Source organism: Blennius ocellaris (genome assembly GCF_963422515.1).
Source record: "Blennius ocellaris genome assembly, chromosome: 14".
In the NCBI taxonomy this organism is placed as follows: Eukaryota; Metazoa; Chordata; class Actinopteri; order Blenniiformes; family Blenniidae; genus Blennius; species Blennius ocellaris.
This window is the reverse complement of record NC_137663.1, coordinates 4,085,260-4,105,627: the sequence shown is the minus strand read 5'-3', so window position 1 is coordinate 4,105,627 and position 20,368 is coordinate 4,085,260. Positions and strand designations below refer to the sequence as shown.

The following is a 20,368-nucleotide window of genomic DNA, read 5'->3' as shown; positions in this document are numbered from 1 at the left end:
ACAGCCGTTAAACTGCACCAAAAACATTTTATTCTATAAAAGAAGAGAGAACGGAGGGGGAAATAATCACAACTGTACAGGGAGAAACTGACTTTTGAACACCATGAGTCACAGTATCAAAAAGCTCACGTTTTCCTCGCTGACCTTTACACATTTGTTCTGTACAAATACAAAAAAGAAACAAAAACCAAAATATTATTAATCGTATTATAATGATAACTGCATTGCACTGAGTAAATATAGTACTGGCCCATAAGTTACTGCATTCAATAGAAAGTAGTGAAAGTGGTGGGTTGGTGGTGAGCAGGTGTGAGCTCTCGTCCTGGAGAGCGCTTCATCATCGGCATAGAGGGAGCATTCCCACTTCCCACCGCCTGCCTCGCTGTGCAGACAGGAGGAACACTGAGGAACACGAGAAGAACGAAAGAAGAAAAACTACAGTGCACACATGCACGAGTCTCCTGCAGTGTCTCGGAAGGAGGAAAGATTTCGTCTGCGTTAGCGTCAATAAGTGTTATTTTGTGTGTGTGTGTGTGTGTGTGTGTGTGTGTGTGTGTGTGTGTGTGTGTGTGTGTGTGTGTGTGTGTGTGTGTGTGTGTGTGTGTGTGTGTGTGTGATCCAATCATATCAGTGTGCTTGTAAAGTAAAGCGATGCTGTGGTGTCAAATTACGCATATAATAGATATACAAAAGCTCTGGAGGGGGAAATAAGGGCTAATTAGGGCTCCTTCTGGGAACTGGGAACATTTCAGAGTTAGAAGTGAAAATTTGCCGATGGAAGCAACTGACGCTGCACTAATTTCACCTTAAGTGTTGTAACTTCATGAGAAACGTTTTTCTAATATAATAAAACAAATCATTCAGCAACATCCCGCTGTATTTCTCCATTTTCCCAGTTGCTCCTGAATGCACCACTATTTATAATATATATATATAACTACTTTAAAGGGTCATTTTGCATTTGTGTTTCAATATAATTGTCTTAGCATGTTTTCTTTGTGTTTTTTTTAATGTATTTATTTCTTAGATATCTCTCAGTTAACAGCTAACATCTATAATCGTTTTAAAATCAAGCAACAAAACCTTTGTTTCTGTTTGTTTTTTGCCATCTCGGATCACCATTGCTGTAAATGTGATTAGTTAAAGTCCATCACCAGGAATTTCTATTAAATGTAGCACCTGAGTCCGTTACTATCACTTTATGTGACTTTTTGTTTTTCCCTGTGAAAATTAAATCCAGAATTAAAAAAGGTTGAAAATACATGAGCATATTTTGATAATTAATGATAAAAATTTTTTCCTTTCTTTTTTAAAATGCTTTCTCGGAACACCAGCTCGGTTTGAGCCTCCATACTCTGGCGTGTCTATTTTAAATCGGTGGCGGTGAAAGTGCTTCCTTGTCGAATGTGATTTTTGCCTCCCACGGTTTCACACACACACCGACATGCTCACCAACGTCACTACAGGAAACAAGGATACTCTCCATGCAACACCAGTGTGTACAACACAAGTGGGACCTTTTTTTTTTCTTTAAGAAACTACAAAACAAATGTATTGGATTAAAAGAGGGAGAAAAAAACACGTTTCATCGAACCAACAGAGCAAAAAAAAAACAAAAAACAGAAAGAAGAAAAGAAGATTTTTTTTCACATTATCTAGTCAGTGTTAAAAATAGAAATTCACCCGTTACATTTACTCTGCACTTTTTGATTATATACAGTTATGTACATGGATTTCTCTTTAATTATTTGTCATTGTCCTTAATGTCTTTATCAACAGTTTACAAAAAAAGAAAAATTGCAATCAAATGCATATACTCTTCTAGAAAGATGTGCTTAGTAACTTTTTTGTTTTCTTGTTTGTTTTAACTTGAAGCAGAGGGGAAGTTAAGAGAAATGGGAACGTTGCATTAATCTGAACTGCAAAAAAAAAAAAGAGACAAAATCCTTCAAAATGATAAGTTGTGTAAATGTTGATGCAGGAATACGTTTTTTTGGTTGTTGTTTTTTTAAACAATCCAGACTCTGCTGACATGGATTTTGTTTTTTTGTTTTTTGCAGTTTTGTGGACTAAGACAGCTTGGTTCCCCACTCAAGGCCTGCAGGCCGCTCACAGAAAGGTCTGCATGTCCACCACCGGGAAAAGTGGATGTCTTCAATTTGCTCCTGGTGACGAGCTTCTGCTTTTCTTTTGTTTTTGTGTCACAAACACGCTCGTCCTCCCGTCGAGCTCATTTCGCCATCTCTCTGTGTTTTGTTGCATAATGATCGATTAGAGTCCAGCCCGGGAGTGTTGAAGAGCTGAACGCCCCGGGAGGAGAAACGCCAGTGAGCAGAGCACTTGAGTTCCCCGTGGTTTGAATCCCAGGCGTTAGCGGACCCTGGTGGACCCTGGCAGACCCTAGCGGACCCTGGTGGACCGACACAGTGCCTGGTGTCTCCCAGAACCGCCCACAGACGAGCCACACTCCGATTGGATTGATCCTGCTCCAGACCGTTGTTCACGCTCGCAAGTACGGCTTTATGGCACTCAGAATTATGACCACATTCCAGAGAAAAGCTCAAGAAAAATCTGAATTTTCTGTCTAAATTGTCAAATTGAAGGTAATGACAATCTTGTGCATCAGGTGGCGATGCTGAGTCACAACATCTTCCAGTCTGATCTCAGCCCAGATCACAAAGATGGGATTTTTCTTTAATAGCAATAGTTACAAGTTTCCGTCATTTCTATTAGATTGAAGAGAAACGCCTTGTTTAATTGATGCGCCACCTTCTAGCACAAAGTGGAATTACAAAGCTGTTTGGTTCGTAGAGATTTCTGACCGCCCACAGATTACCAGGTTCACCTGTTCATGTGCTCAAACTTAACTGACAATCACCATTAGATTGTTTGTCAAATGTGTTGTAATACCAATATTGTGCATTAGGTGACGACACTGAACCATGATAACATCCAGTCTGATGGACTGAAGGTGGATTTTGTCATTAAGGACAATTGTTGCTTCTTCACTTGTTAGATTGAGAACAGACTGGATGGTAGACTAATGCATGCGCCCCCACGTGGTGACAAGTGGTATTAAAGACAATCCAGGACTGGTTTGTTAGTCTATGAAACAAAGTTGAGTTCTCGTTCACCTTTGATAGCTTTAAATAAACAGTTTGAATGTTATGCCCATAAATGACAATATTTATATCTGAGGCAAAAACTATGCTTGTTTTTTTTTTTTTTTAAAGATAGAAGATAAAACAAAAGTGGATTTCAGTGGATTGTTTTCTGAAAGACATTAAACAACGATGTCTGAAGGAGGATTTGCAATGACGTCGTCTCTCGGCGGTTCTGGTTTCGCCCTCACAGATTGACTTCAGTTATTAAGGCTCAACGGGCAAGAGGTAAAAGAACAAGTGCCCGGAACACACACTCGTACAAACCTTAAATTCTGATTATGTGTTTGTCTCAAAACATGCACACACACACACACACACACACACACACACACACACACACACACACACACACACACACACACACACACACACACACACACACACACACACACACACACACACACACACACACACACACACACACACACACACTAACTCCTCTGCTCCCTGTGCGAGAGGTCACACTTACTCTCAGGATATTTGTGTCTCTTCTATTTTTTCACAGCCTCAGAGAACAACTAAACCACCTGAAACAGGTTTTTTTTTTTTTTTGTCAAGGCGTAATTCTGTTTTCAGAGCTAAATCTGGCAAAAACAACAACAAAAAAGGCGGGGGAGGGGAATAGATGAACCGAAGGCCTTATTCTGAACAAAACAGCAACACGTTTAAAAGCAAATACTGAACCAGGGGAGTTGTGTGCAGGAGGCAGGGAGGAAACACAACCAGGCCATCGATACGATAAAAACAAACTTGTCTGTAGAAAGTTCACAGTCTTGTAGCCTCCAGTACCAAGGCGTGATGGGAGGAGGCGTGATGGAGGAGGCGTGATGGACGTCACCTCAGCTGCTCTGAAGACCATGCCATTTTACTTTGTGTGCACTTTTTAATTTCGGAGCAACTCGCTAACTGTAATTTAAACGTAATTATTTTCAGCCATAGATGAGCCCGCTTGTACTGAATCACACAAAACGTGATTTTTAAAGTCAAACTAAAAAGATAACCTTTAAAACTGCACTATGTAGGACTGCCTGTCCTCTGGGGGGCAGCGGTGAGCAACAACTCCAACTTTGTTTAATAGTCGCTGATCAACAAGTGTTGGGAAGCGCTGCTTCTTCATCCTCGTGACCCACGACACCATCTGCTGGTAGAAAGCGGTACTACATGAACGGGTGACCTGGGGCTAGTTGGTACAGAGTAAAAGGTTGCTCTTTTCTAATACTAACCTGAGATTTCATATTGTCTTATTTATTAGATGTTTTATAATATTGCTCCTGAATTCTGTTGCCAGGTTTCCCAATAGTCTGGTTCGGATCTTTGGAGTTCAGCTCTGCTTCCAGAAATCCATCTTCTTTTAACATCCGAACCCCCGATATGTACCCAGCTTTAATGTGTTATCAAAAAAGAGCAGCTGAAGTGATGTCTGGTTGGCGATACTACGTAGAAATTAAAATGTTAGTCCTCGTAGCTCCTCCTCTTCCTCCTCTTCGTCTCCGTCGGATGGATGCATTTGGTGGATGGATGAACTGCTGGATTTCACCCTTCGCTCCTCCATTTCGCGAGTCTTTTCAGGGGTGGACGGTGTTACTTTGAAGACCAGGAAGTTTACATCCCAACCTGTGGGCGTGACTTAAATCCAGAGGGGGGGGGGGGGGGGGGGGGGGGGGGGGGGGTGTCCTTCCAGTACAGGATGTGCTGTGAGGGAACTCAAAGGGGTCAATGGTAGTTTTTCAACATGGGGGCTGGGGGCCGTCCTGCCTGTCGGGGGTGAGGGTTCACATCATTACGTGGCGGCGGCGGTGCAGCGACAGGTGGTCAGACCGCGAGAAGGAGCGGTCGCACTCGGTGCAGCGGAACGGTTTGATCCCTGTGTGCTTACGGAAGTGCCGAGTCAGCTCGTCAGAGCGGGCGAAGCGCCAAGTGCAGCCTTCCCAGGTACAGTGGTAAGGTTTCTCTCCTGCAGGAGGAGGAGGAGGAGGAGTTAGACAATGTTTTCAAGTGAAAATTCCCATTGTGAGTTGTGTTTGAGGTTTCCCGTTACACTACAATGATATTCGGAGCAACTGGAAACACAACTTTTTGAAAATGGCCCCCAAGATGGAAGCAGTTGGAAGTTCAGGGGTGTCAAACATCTGCAAGAGGCTCCAAATCCCGCTAAACCACCAAGTAAATTGAAAATAAAAATTTGTTAAACTTATATTTTTTTAAAAGCCTCAGAGCCATGCTGTTAGATGGAGTTTATACAAACACCCAGAATACAACAGTTTTTGTATTTTCACAAAACCAATGAAACATTTTAAAGTTTATATTTAAAGACTATCATGGCTCTATTTTACCATTCAAAATGAAACTGGGCTGTTTGTGGCCGTTGATCTGAAATGAGTATCACACCCCGTAATAGTTGATGATTAATCTGCATTTCCTTCTCAGTCATTGTATTAAAAGTCTCAAGGCTCTGATGTATAAACACAAAAGTCTTACCCAGTTTCTATGTAACAACAATAATATATGCTTTTTTAAAAACCATTAAGCAGTTTGGAAAGTTCAAAACTGGCGAGAATCCTTCGTTTTTCCAACATTTATAACTTCCAAACATTTCTGAACAGGACAGATTCCTCATTTGGTTTCAAGACAAAGTTCTAACGTCCAGAGTTCTGTATAAAGCCCCGTCTCCACCGCACAGAAAGTACTAGCCTAGACGGGTCTAAACCGCTCCGGCTCGCGTCTCACGACATGTAAAGCAGTCTAAACCGCTCCAGACCGCTCCAAAGGCGACCGCTTTTCCACTCCCCTTCCGTTGGGGTACCAGGACCATGGAACGGGTCTGAGGTTGAGCTGCTGTCTGCTGATTGGTCAGTGATTCACGACACGCCCTCAACATGTTAATGTGCTGGATGAATCCTCTGCTGTCAGTGTGGTCAGCTGTGCTCTGGTTGTTTTTATTTTCATTTTCTTTTCTTTGCTGCTCAACTTTAGTGTTTGTTGTGAAAGAGTGACTTGAGGCAGGGGGAGACCGGGGGGAGGGACTTTGCATCGCGTTGGAGCTTCCTGTTTGCAGCATAGCGCTGGCCGTGGCGCTGATGCGCGTCCGGGACACCGGAGTCTGGAGCTCTCGTCTCCGGCGCTGACCGCGCTCCGGCAGCTCCGCTTTCCAGAGGCGGTCAGCGTTCTGTTCAGCCGCGGTCAGTGGCGCTTTATCGCGGGGACGGACCGCGGAAGCCATGAAAAGTAGCTTGGAGCTCGGCGCCTCCGTGTTCCGGCGCTGTGCTGCCGGACCGCGATCAGCGCCGGAGTGGAGAACCTCCTGCGTTTTGAGCAGAAAGCTCAGACTCCCGTGTCTGTGCCTCAGCCAACCGGGGGGAACGCTCCGGCCACTTGACCCGCACCCGAGCTCTCGAGTGCGAGGCGAGTCGCCCGGCAAGTGGCCGAGCGACTCGCTCTCTCACAACAAACACGGAAGTTGCGCTGCAGCTCTCCACTGCAAAAAATGACTGCTGCAAAAAATAACTTTTTTTTTTTTCCGCTGCAAAAAATTAAAGTGCAAAGTGGAGAATTTAAACAACAGAGGATTCATAAGATCTACATCTGACCACGTTCTTTTCTGTTATAATGTCACATTTCTGCGGAGCTCATAAGCCCCGCCCACTTTTCACACTCCTCTCTGCAGTGGGGACGCCACCCAAAATTTCGGTCGGGGTTGTGCTTCCGAACCGCTCCGCTTCGCCCCGGCACTTGTGTGCGGTGGAGACGGGGCTTAACAAACCCACCTGTGTGTATCCTCCGGTGGGCTTTGAGGTGGGAACTCTTGGTGTAAACTTTTTTACAGCCTTCATAGTCACACATGTGGATCCGCCGCCTCTTGATGTCCGGAGAGTCCGGATCGACCGGCTCCAAGTCCATCACCGACCTGAAACCCAGAGGACGCAGCTTGTTTTGACCACAATCCTTTCTCTTTCCTCCGACGTCACAAATAAAACCAAACACAACATTATCCTCGGCTCACTATGAAGGAGATAGTACACTGACTATATCGTGGTTCATGGGGATGATCTACATTACATCAACATTACATCAACACTACATCTCCTTCATCACTACATCAGAACATTTGGACTTTTTCTCAACATTCAAGCTTCATTTTTTATATATATATTTTCTCAAAACTGATTTTTTTCTCAACTTTGAAAAATATTCTTCCTTCAGCTAAAAAAAAAAAAATCTTCCTTCTTTCTTTCTTGGACTAAACTATTGAGAACGTGTTTTTGTCTCCTTGGGTTAATGTAAAGCCTCCTTCTTGCCACTAGGGGGCGTCAGAAAGTCACTGCTCACAGCAGCTCCATCAGAGCATTCACTCTCACGTTTTCATCTTTCCTCGCAGAGTGTGATCATGCGCTCATTCCTTCATCCTCCTTACTCTGTTTCTATTCAACGTCAGGCTGTTTTTGCTGGAACATCCCAATGTAGTAACATCTTTTCAACGATTATCAGAGTGTGAATAAAGTCTGGGGAAAAATAATCTGATCTTCAGAGCTATTTTACAAGGAGGTGTGACGGCAAGCTGCATTACGTAAGCTTGTTTACACCCCAGTTCTGGGACAGCCCTGCCCAGCAACACACACACACACACACACACACACACACACACACACACACACACACACACACACACACACACACACACACACACACACACACACACACACACACACACACACACACACACACACACACACACACACACAGAAAGACTGTGTCTATTAGACATCGTCTCTCTCTCTGAGTGTCTCTGTCACAAACCAGATTACAGCACTAAAGCAACTGTCCTAGCCCACGCCCTGATCTGCGCCTCCAGCCGGGCGGCTGCGGCCTCGCCCTCTGGGTGTGGCAGCAGCTGGAATCGCTGCTGGAATCGCTGGCAGCGAACGCTCTGGACCTTCACACACACACACACACACACACACACACACACACACACACACACACACACACACACACCGTGGGAGACACACTGACCATCACAGGTAGAAACTACCTTGTGAAAAAAACCTTCTCAGTTTCCTTAAGAGAACCAAATATTCGCACGCACGCACGCACGCACGCACGCACGCACGCACGCACGCACGCACGCACGCACGCACGCACGCACACACACACACACACACACACACACTTGTCTTCCTGCGTTACAGCCCGGGAGTCTCCAGTGTGCACTGCTGTATGGAGGGTTATATAAGGTTATATAAGCATCCAGTCATGGCGGAGCTGCAGTAATGTAATTAGTCAGGAGGCTGCAGGCGAGGGAGGTGACCCACACAACACCAAATTTCCCATAAAACCCTGCTGCGCATTAGCGTCTCTCTCTGTCTCTCTCTCTCTCTGGCCCTGCTCATTATGGACTCTGCAGTCCACTGACATCACGAGAGGATCCTGGATTTTCTGTTCTGTCAACCGTTTCAGAAACATCTGATTTAAGTTTGACGCATGCCGTGCGATTTTCGGCGGTCGCAGAGGAAAGACAACAACAGTGAGAAAATCAAGTAATTTCTTCTGTCTTTTGCTCTTAATGGGCGGTGACCTGTTCAACGGCGGCCGACAATCAACGACAACCTGCTAGTTCCTAATAGACTGAGGAGTGGAACTTAACATTTATACTGTATCTGACATGCCTGAGTGGTGGGCGGGGGGGGGGGGGGGGGGGGGGGGGGTTATCTCATCTTAGTATAAGGCTATTTTGGCTTCACTGTTTGTTTGTCTTTTGTTTTGTTGAATTATATTTACTAGTTATCACAATGACCAATTTTACCTACTGTCGTTACTATTCCGTACATTTCTGTTTGTATTTTTCCTTTTTCTTACCTATTTTCTGTATCTTATAGAGTTAATATAATCTTGTTTCACTGTATTTTACATTTCTATGTTATGGATTTATATGAGGAAACTCCGGAAGAGTATTAGGGCCACTGAAGAAAAAAATATTCGGAGGCTTAGAAAAAACAAAACTTCATGGCAATTCAGAAAAAGTCAAAAATCAAAGTCGAGATTTTTTTTTTTTTTTCATAGAGAGACGTCAGTCCATCCCTCCTCCTCTGCCCATGGATGTGAAATCACATTAAATGACTTAATTCAGACTATCTTGGGTTGCTTACTGCTTATGGACATGTGATTTTACACCGGATTTCCTTGATTAATATTAACACATTTAATAAGCACCTGGGATTCATGCCTTTGTCCTTCGTACTGGACAAACTTCCGCGACAGAACAACGCTGCAGTGAAAAAGCTGCACTCATTGGGCCGTTGGAACGGCTCAGAGGTTCGACTGAAGGCAGGTTAGAGTTTGACCATGTGATCATGTTCTTATCAGGATGAGGAATGTTGTCACACTTCCTGTCGGATCAATGGCCGAGCCAACAAGCACTGGACTTTAACATCACAGCTGATGTCTTAAAGTGCAACGAGAACGTTTATGGCTCTCCGAGTCACAACAAGGTGGTGCAGAGTTTCGCACCGTCACCTCGCAGCGAGGAGGCTCAGGGTCCAAATCCAGGCTGAGGTCTCAGTGAGTGAAGTGTGTACGTTGTTACTGTGTGTCTCAGGCTTCTTTGAACAATATGGATGGACAGATGGACGGTATTTCAGTAAATCATACCTATTGTGGACTTCTTTCAGCTGGTATTGAAGCTGAGGAAAGTGTGACTGACGATGGCTTGTTTTTAATGACCCAATAGTTTTTTAATTTGTCCGTAAACTCAACTGCTATTGTGATGCTAACATGCTGCTAACATGCTGCTCTGGTTTGAAATGTAACACAAAATAAATACATAAAGAAAGAAATACATAAAGAAAGAAAGAAAGAAAGAAAGATAAAATAATGAAAAAAATCAATAAAAAAATAACATTTGAAATGTTATAAACAATGCATTAATGAGTCTTTGTCATCCTCTGTTGTGCAGGATTTTATAGATGTTGAATGATTGTGAAAGGATTGGTGTGTGACACTCCGGGTGTTTCTGACTCACCCTGCGTCGATGCTCTGGGCGCTGAGCGACGCCGACCCGGACTCCGTCCCGCTCTCTGCATCGCTGTCACTCTGATACTCCACCGGAGACGTCGAACCTGGCTTGATGCGAACTGCAGAGGGAGGAAAGACGGGGGAAGATGGACAAGAGGTGGGAAACAGGGGAGATGAGGAGGGGTCGGAGGGACAGAGGCACAAAGTGGCACAAAGCAGGGGGTTAACAACTTTACTTTATTGTGGGATTCCAACAATTTAACAAGACAAAGACCTTCAGTGCGCGTGCGCATGCGTGTGTGTGTGGTGAGGTGTGGTCTGCCAGTCTGCAGAATTAATGGATCAAATTCAGGCTGAATTTCTCTGCATGACTAATTCTTTCTTCATCTTCGTCCAGAATGTCTCAACAAGTCTCCAGTTCCTTTCTTTGCTTCCCTCCAACCTTTTTCACAAAGTGGGAGCAGGCGGACAGCGACGTGAACAGATGTTAACGCTAACTATTCCAAACTTGCAGACAATGCTAATTAGCAATTACGTGGAAGACAAATCTCTGGAGGCGACCGTTGGTTGTTCTCACGGCTTGGCAAGCTGGTACGACTCCACCCTGTCCTGATTCCTCAAAAGGAAGAAGAAAACTTTCAACCAAAGCATTTGTATTCATAATGCTCTACGTGGAAACATGCCTTTCCCTGGATGTAGGACTTCATGTTCACTTCAGCCACCTTTGGTTTGTAAGGTCATTAAAAATGACCAGACAATCACGCCACTGGTTCAGTTTCATTAAAGCAATATTTGTTGCAAGCAGCCGAACAGGTTCAGGAGACTTTAGAAGTTGTCAGTAAATTTGGGCGCTTCGGTGTTTTATAGCTGATTTATTTCTATCTGTGCGGCTCATATCGTTTAATTAATACTAATTAATCGATGAATCGTTTAAAAAAACATACAATTCTAGGACCAGTTGATATTGAACGAACCAAACACCAAACACGTTATGATTATTTAAAAGTACATAACTGAACCAATAAAAGATGTATACAATATAAATACATATATACACATGTATATAAGATGTATACAAAAATAAGATTTAATGTACTTCAGGGACTACATACAGTTTAGTTTCATTCTGAGTGACCAGACTGGTCAAATATTACTATAATAACCTTTAACTTTACACTTCAATGTTTGTCTTTGATGTGGTCACAGTGTATGTAATGAAATTGTCTATATTTTTACAAGATCAGTTTGTACTGAAAATGATTACAATCTCAACATAAAGTCAATTTTAATGAAACATTCTGGTGCAAAATACAATGAAATGTCAAAATAAAACTTCCTCCTTGCTTGTTGGGACCAGATTGGAGCCACTTGGTGGGATTTTGCCCACGGGCCTTATGTTCTCTGCTGTTAAGGGAAAGTGAACGTGATGGAGAAGAGCTTCACAGAGCAGCACTGCACTGCAGGAGACGGCCATAATTCACATTTCAAAACTAATCTCCTCACACCACAACGTCTGAATATTCCAATAATCAGTATTTGGCCATTTTCATGTCGCTCAGCTTGAAATGTTCCAGGAAAACCGGTCTGTTGTCCTCGTCAGGCAGGTTGTCCTCATTAAGGTGTGCCAACAGTATAATATGTGTTGGTGCACAGTGACGTGTCCAGTACAGGGTGTCGCTGTCACTGGGTTCCCTCCTCACAGGTTCTATTGTACCGCCTCCGCTCTACTTCCGCCTCGTTCCGTTCAACGCGGTCTGCAGGTTGACACTTTTTTTTTTAAACATTATTTCAGTCAGCCAGCGTTGACGAAGCTCCGAAGGTGAAGTAGACGGCTCCGCAACATGGCAAGTGGCGCATTAATCGCACGACACAACGAAGAGATAATGAAATTCGTTGCCAACACTAATAATAATAATTTAAGAAATTAATCGATTCATTGTTGCAGCCCTAACACACACACACACACACACACACACACACACACACACACACACACACCTCACCAGCCTTCTTCTTCCTCCTCCGAAAAGTGACATTACCATATTTCTTGGTACGCTCATGAGTATTTGACCAAGTTTGCAATTGTCATCATTGTCATGTACTATCCACACTATGGAATCTACTTCAAATTAACCATCGAGCCTTCAAACTATCACTCTCTACTGCCACCCAATGCATGGAAGTGGTATGACATAAAACTGCACACTGCAGCTTTAATATATGCAAACAAATCCCTCCAAAGAGAGTAAAACAAAAGAAAGAAGTTCAGGTGAGTTGAGGACACTGGGCCTGTTCATACTGGCTCTTCTGGTTTCTTCTTTCATTTTCAATGGAAAATGACGGCAATTCCAACAATAACAAAGCCTCCTTAGTAAAGAGAAAGTGAAGTCTGGCTTGTTGTTCCTGCAGAGCATGTGCAGAGTGACGTAGCTGAAGCGTCACTGCGAGGTGTGGAGTAAAAACCAGCTGCTCCTCAGAGCTCCTCGGACATCGCCGCCACCAGCCGCCGCTTCATTCCCAGACACTGAAATGAGCAAAGCTGGTACCCGCTGCTCCGAAAGCTCCGCTAAACACTGGCTTAATGTGACGTGATTCAACGTGAAACATGAAGTTTAGGCTGCACGTTGGCCAGAGAGGAATCTAAACATGAAGCAACAGGCGACATGAAGTGTCTGTAACTTCCTGTTGGACCAAATAAGGAAACTAGAAGAAATGTTTTGTGGAGTCCAACTAATCACAGCAGGTTCAAGTCATTCAGAAAAATGCATGTGGCCATGTAACCTGTGTGTGTGTGTGTGTGTGTGTGTGTGTGTGTGTGTGTGTGTGTGTGTGTGTGTGTGTGTGTGTGTGTGTGTGTGTGTGTGTGTGTGTGTGTGTGTGTGTGTGTGTGTGTGTGTGTGTGTGTGTGTGTGTGTGTGTGTGTGTGTGTGTGTGTGTGTGTGTGTGTGTGTGTGTGTGTGTGTGTGTGTGTGTGTGTGTGTAAAAGCTGGGACCTTGTTAGAACACCTCACATAACTCCACCAGCTCCAGTTTTTCCTGAAGGATTCAGTTAAAATGTGTTAGTTTCTGTGAAACGTTCCTTCGGACCAAAAAGAAAACGTAGAGCACTCTTGAAATCTTATACAAAGGACTCACAGCCCAACGCAGCAGGTTTAACCCTTTCACAAATCTTCCAAAAAGGACATCATAAACACGGGATGACACGACAACTTCTGGCGTGTACTGAAACGTCACAGACGGTTAAGGTCAAACCGTCCGTGAGCGTCTTCGGGCCACTTTGTAACGGCGAGTGAGGCCGTGCAGGGTCGACTCCCGGACCGGCTTCACCTCACAGCGGTTTGTCCAACGGGCGGAGGCCTGCTTTCACAAACGTGCAGCTTCCCCTTGTGTTTGCTCAGGGAAGGATTACACCTCCTCTAACCTCTTCATTCACCGTGGGTTTAATGGAAATCACTGAGTGTTAGAGCAGTTCAGGCACAGTGACAGCTTGGAGGAAACCTGACTTCTGACAGCAAGAAAACACTTCCTCACTCAAAAGGTGCAAAAGTACTTTGTATTTAGTTCTGAAATGTACTCAACTACAGAGGGACTTTAAGTGGGTCGTAATATGAAAGATTTAGTTCCGAAAGGTTTTCCAATAGTAATAATCGTCCTGGAACGACGCCCCAGAAGTGAAGAAAGTGTGTCCTCTCTCTTCCTGGCTTGTTTCAAGTTTTAAAAAGTGTGTTGCTCCAACCAGCCAATCAGAAATCAAACCCTATATCGTGTCATCAGGGGTTTAGCCAATCACAATCAAGGTAGGCTCCTCCCCTTTGACTCCTCCCACATTCAGGCAGCTTTGCTCTGGCACATGGCACCACGAGAGGAAGTACTCCCTTCTCTTCCCATAGATGGGCATGTGTGGGCGGAGCCAGTCCAGCTCACACAGACACAGCAGATTCTGAATGCAGTTTTTATGATCCAATGTTCTAATGGAGAAAAATCAAGGAAAAGCAATAAACTTTGAATACTTTATTTTGACCAACAAGACCCAAAGCTGGACAATATGACCTATTTTTACTGTATAAAAAACTAAGAAAAGAAAGAAAAACACTCCAGAAGATGATGTGAAAAATCAGATCAAGAAAAGACATTCAGACCTGAACATCCCAGAAAGTATTTCATAATAAAGTGTATATTAAGACACACGTTATAATGATAAATTATCATCTATGCAGTAACCAATGTGTAACGATATCCACCCAGTGCAACAGCTGCACCTTGCTCTTTAAGACTCTACCTCATCAAATAAGTTTAAAAAAATCAACCAACAACATTTGGAGCATTTCTTTCCCAGAGTCTCTGTTGGACAGGGATATCAATCATCAGGCACATATGGGGAGCTTCCAGACTGACAGAGATGGACGGAGAGCAGACAGGCGGTTAAGCGCAACATCCCACAGCAGCTCCCTGAGGACACACTGATCTCCTGAGAGACACAACGAGACGCGAGCAGTCACCACCGCCGAGCCAGGACCGAACAACCGAGGGTGTGACAGTGACAGACTGACAGGGCAGACGAGCCTCCGCTAATCCAACACCCGTCTCCCAAAGCTTCTCCAAACAAGCTGCTCTGCAGAGAAGGTTTAAAGAAACCACCGCCAGTGTCCCGATTTAACCCGACTCAGTAGACTCAGCGACAGAATGAAGTGGTGAATGAGTCATAGCTCCCTAGAGATCACCTGCTTAGTGTCAGAGTCTAGGTGGGATTGTTGACGCACTGATTTGAGCTCATTTTAGGCCCCGTTCAGACGACAGCGTCTTCAAGTGAAAACACAAAAGTTTCATTGCAGTTTGGCGTCCGTTCAGACCACAATGGTGCTTGAAGCCAGTGAAAACACAACTTTTTGAAAATGCTCCGACTCCACCTCCATGGAAACAGGGGACAATGCAATCTTTCTGAAACGCCGCTAATGGTCCTGCTCACCACCGCAGTGGTAACTAGTAGTCATGCACATGCTCAGCAGAGCCAATCAGAACAATGTTTCCTCCATGATGTCATGACTCCCAGTTCATATTCTCCTGGGACTTGGTGCTTTTATTTTGACAGTCACTGTAATAACAATCCAACTTGGTGGTCTGTCCACTAGAATGTCAGTGTTCTTCTGTTGTTAATGTTTAGAGCTTGTTGTTCTCTGCTGCATGTGTGTGTGGTTTCATTGCAAAAGTAACCAACAGCACCAACTAGTGGTCCAACAAACTCGGGACATAATTGACATAGCGATATATTTGAACCCTAAACCTTGTCGCTGTGAAGCAAGCGCTGGAACCACTGCGCCACCATGTGGCCCCCAGTGATTGTTTCCTGACCATTGGAGTATAAACTTTTCTCAAACAAAAAGACAAAAAAGATGCGTTACACCTAAACTCTGGCCTGAGGAAATTAGCTTAAATGGTGGGGAAAGTGATTTAAAACCTCAAAAGCATAGTATTTTCTTTTTTTGCTGTTGAGTTTCCCTTGTGATGCTATTATTGGCTTAACGTCTCTGCTCACCTAACGAGGCAATATGAGTCTGTGGATCAGCTCCTCACCAGAGTGCCCTGCTATTGCTGGTTGATCGTGTTCATATTGAAACGCTTCCACGGTTTTATACATCAAACTGTCAATCTCATCAAACCTCTCTTGTGGTTAGTGAGAAAACTCTTTGGAAACGGAGTTGAATTCACTAAATCAATGGAGTGGTTCGGAGGAAGACCAGAATCTTCATCAATACTTTAATGTGGGATGACATTAACAAAATTTAAGCTTTTAAGCCTTCAAGATATTGAATCCCTAGTAGATGTTGACTAGGATTCTTTTTTGTTTCCTGGCTCTATGAAAAGCAGTTTCCTCATGAAGATACAGGGAGTCGACGAGCAGCAAGTCCTTGCAACCTTCAGTGTGAACTTGGCTAGTTTATATGAAAGACACTCTTCATGATGCAACTGGATTTGAACCAGGTCCCCCACTGAAGGGCAGGACTAAACTCAGCGGTTAGCATTAGCATCAGCAGAACCAGTTGTGGATTAAAGTAACAACGACTGAAGAGTGGTGCCAGAAGCTGACACACGGCCCTTAACCTGCCACTGCTCATGATCGGCATTCTGGGAGACATGCTGGTGACACACCCAGCCAAAATCCACTGCAGTAACTTGATTACTTTTCAAAGCCCCGCCCTCACCTGATCCCTCCGAGCGTCCGTCGCTGCCTATGAGCGGCACTGTGATGGCGGCCGTTGCGACGCCGTCAGTGGGCATGGTGGTGTAGACCACCGGCAGGGACTGCACCACCACCGGGATGGTCTGCAGCTGGCCCACCTTGCTGGGCATGCTGACCGAAGGGATGGTGTGAATGACGTGGAGGATCTGCTGGCCGCCGGCACCCTGCGTGGCCAAGATGGACCCCGGCGAGAGGACCTGGAAGGGCGAGAGGTAGACGGGTGAGGACTGCCCAAGAAGGTTCGACCTGTAAAAAGAAAGATGGCGGCACTGGGAATTACCATGGAGCCTATGGATTGCACCGCGGAGGTGACGGGTGTGGCGGAGAGGCTGGGCTGGATCACCGTGCCGCCGGACACCAGGTTCACTGTGGTGCTTGTGGCAGAAATAGAGCGCGGTTTGTTGAGCGACAGGTCGACGGGTTCCGTCTGGTCCTCAGTGGGACCGGACCGAGGCGACGAGGGCTCAGACTTGCACTCTAGCTTGACCTTCATATCTGCCGGCTGTGAGCAGTCATCACCTACGTGCACCTGCTGGAGACAAGAGGAGCACAGCGACACACCAGATTTAAAAAGGTCATCCACATCACCACCAAAAAGATAGTTGTATTAACATGACCAATACTACAACTTCACTCTTTGTCCCTTCAAATTAAATAAACAGTGATATTTGGTTTACGCTGCAACGATTTCAAGTGAAAACACAAAACTTTCGTTCTGGACGATGCACGTTTTGAAAACTTTTTACGGAACCTTTTAAAAATGCTCTGTTTCCATGGAAACGGCCAAAAACCACACTGTCTGGAAATGCTCAGGCTGAATCTCAGTGGAAACGGGGGGAAAACATCAATTTTTTGAAACACTGCTAACTTGGAGCTGTGCACATGCTCAGTCGAGCCAATCAGAACAATGTTTCCTCTGTGGTGTCATGTCTCCCAGTCCATACTTATTTTGACAGTCACTGTTACAACAATCCAACTTGGTGGTCTGTCCACTGGAATGTCTGTGTTCTCCTGTTGTTAATGTTTAGAGCCTGTTGTTGTCTGTTGTGTGTGTGGTTTCCTTACAAAAACAAACAACAGCGTCCAACATGCTAACTACCGTATTTCCCGCACTATAAGGCGCACCTAAATACCTCAAAGTTTCTCACAAGCTGCCAGTGCGCCTTATAACCCGGTGAGTCTTATATATGGAAGAATTGCGCTACTTGAGACTGTTATTTGACAGCTGAACAACCAGAAGCTTTTATTTTGACAACTCTAACTTCTCAACTGGATCTTCAGAGCGGACGACACTCCACACAACACATTCATCACTCATGGTTGCACACCAACATTCTAACAAACCAAAATAAACTAGATGAAATAATGACTCCCTAAACTGGGGAACAAAAACACATAAACACAATCAACACAACACCAAGCCCAACAACAACCCACAATAACCTCCAACAACACAAAACATGAATTCCCATCATGCCTTGCATCCTGAGCTCCTCAGTGCAGCCGGTAGCTGCAATGCATTATGGGAGTTTCTGTTTGTGGTTTTTTTAAATGCAATTATTGGGGGTTCTATTTGGTTTGTGGTGTCGGTAATAATTGTGTTGTGTTGTGTTTGTGTTGCTTAGTTCATGTAGTTTAGTTTATTACCGGTAGTTGTAAGTTGTCAACCAGCAGTGAAGAAGGTTTCGTGTGTAGTGTCCTCCTGGCATAGGCTGCAGGTAGGACTATCAAAATAAAGTGTGTGCACCTCTCTGGGTGTTAGAATCAGTGGAAAATGTAACCAAATGGCTTTGAGCTATAAAGGTTGCTGACTACTGGTCTATTCCGTGCGCCTTATAATCCAGTGTGCCTTATAGTGCGGAAAATACGGTACATTGTTTTTCATTCTTTCTGGCATTTCTGGGTAAACAGACATCAATGCGAAACGCCTTAAACTTCATTTCAAATGCGAACACACAATATCACACTGATGACAGGAAGTGAATAGAATCTTGTAAAGTAACCTGCTACAGTAGATCTAAGAGTGTTGATCGTAAAAGATTAGGATCTGATAGATTGTTTAAAAATAATAATTCTATGAACTATGTCACAGTGACACTAGCATTAGCATTTATCCACAGCTCACTCAAATTCTTGCCCCTTTGGTGTGTCAATAGTCTGACAATATGATACAGAAAAATGCGGAAGATGTTGGCCAATGGTTAAAAAAAGTACGAGAACAAACTTGAACCTCATACGTGGAGCTCGTACTCACTGTAAAACACCGATATTGTTTTGTACGATGTCAGACACACAAATCATTTCAAAGATTTTTAAACGAAGTAACCAGACATCTCCATATTGAAGAAAAATCTAATATCTGCTAAACACCCAGGGTGCATTCTCAAGCACTCGCTAACTTTAGTGGCGCGTGCCACTAACAGGCGGGAAATCAAAGAGCGCTTTGATCAAACATTCATCGAAATAAAACAATTCACTCTCCGACTCCAACAGCACGTCAGGACGGATTCAGAAACTTTTAGTGGGATGATTTTTCTCAAAAACAAGAACAAAGCTTGTTCCATTTACTGCAGCTTTGCTTCTTTCTCCAGAACAAATGCTACAAATGCTCAGGGGTGTTTCAGAATCTGGAACCAGCAGGAGGAAGAAAAAAGCTTTAATGTGAAGCAGCCACATCCGAAAAGCGTCCTGAAGGCTTGTCGTGCACCTTCGATGGCGTGTGACCTCGATCTGAATTGAATTGGCTTTGCCTAAAGTTTTGGGCTCTGGGGAAAAGCTTCATATGCCTCCCTACAACCTCCGTCAGGCTGTTTGACGCTACGCCCTAGTTTTCCAGCCTCCTCGGAGGAACGCAGCACCTCTTCGCCTCTGCAGCCACCCAGGGCTCAGCTGCCTCAGCTCCGGGAACAATGGCTGCTGTGTGGTACTCCGTGGGGGGACTGGTACAGAGAGAGAGAGAGAGAGAGAGAGAGAGAGAGAGAGGAGGAATGAGCCCCCGGTCCAGGATCTGGCCTCGGTCCAGTTCAGCTCAGTTTGTCGGAGGGTGCAGAGGAGACGAGGGCGGAGACGGAGCTACGCCCTGTTATCAGGTCACACAGTTCAGCTGGAGGCGGGGCTGGACAACACACACACTGACACACAACAGACAAACCCCAACTTACAACAGACACACACTGACACCACTGACACGCAACAGACAGAAAGATGCACAAGGAAACAGCGGTGTGTCAATTGTTAGTCACTTTGTCTGTTGGTATGTCAGTTTCTGACACACTGGACACGCAACAGACACAAAAGCCAAAACGCAAATTGACACGACAGATACACGACAGAGACACAGTTTGTGCGTGTCAGTCTGCACACAAACTAACACACAACCCAACACACTGACGTGAGTCAATCTGCTGCAGTCGCTCCACATCACACACAAATCAGAGGAGACCACCGTCCTGTGAGTTTCACTACTCTACAGTTTTCTGCATGTCTCACAAACAATTCCTACCTCATTCCTATTTAGTTATATTTAACCTTTATTTAACCAGGAACGTCCAGTTGAGATTAAAAATCTCCTTTTCAAGGGAGTCTTGGATTCCTCAACCATCAGCAGAAACTGTGAACTGAAAATATAAAATGTGATAATATAACATAGAACCAGCTCAATTCTCCTCATTACTTTGTGTGCAAGATCATCTCATTTTAGTCTGCCCATTAGGAGAGGAGAGGAGAGGAGAGGAGAGGAGAGGAGAGGAGAGGAGAGGAGAGGAGAGGAGAGGAGAGGAGAGGAGAGGAGAGGAGAGGAGAGGAGAGGAGAGGAGAGGAAAGGAAAGGAAAGGAAAGGAAAGAAGAAGACCAAATTAAAGCAGAACAATGCAGATGTGTGAAGCTGCACTAAACTTGGCTGAGTCGAGTATGAACACGAGGAGAACGAGGGAGAAGATGAAGGACAAAAAGAGAAGGA

At 44.6% G+C, this 20,368-nt stretch overlaps 1 protein-coding gene across 2 annotated transcripts; it reads right to left on the bottom strand.

The window, feature by feature from the left end:
• Positions 1-7: 7 nt before the first annotated feature.
• On the bottom strand, positions 8-16,937 carry klf8 (Kruppel like factor 8). 2 transcript variants are annotated; one of them, XR_013936911.1, is made up of 6 exons: positions 16,691-16,937; positions 16,373-16,607; positions 10,180-10,291; positions 6,929-7,068; positions 3,513-5,118; positions 8-3,452 (listed from the first exon to the last, which is right to left on the bottom strand). XR_013936911.1 is itself a non-coding variant. In XM_080508807.1 (5 exons), exons 1-5 carry the CDS (start codon positions 16,901-16,903, stop codon positions 4,937-4,939), a joined length of 882 nt encoding a protein of 293 aa, XP_080364933.1. In that variant the 5' UTR covers positions 16,904-16,937; the 3' UTR covers positions 8-4,936. The 2 variants fall into 2 exon arrangements, 1 of the variants encoding a protein (XP_080364933.1); XM_080508807.1 differs by having other exon boundaries at positions 8-5,118.
• Positions 16,938-20,368: the final 3,431 nt, after the last annotated feature.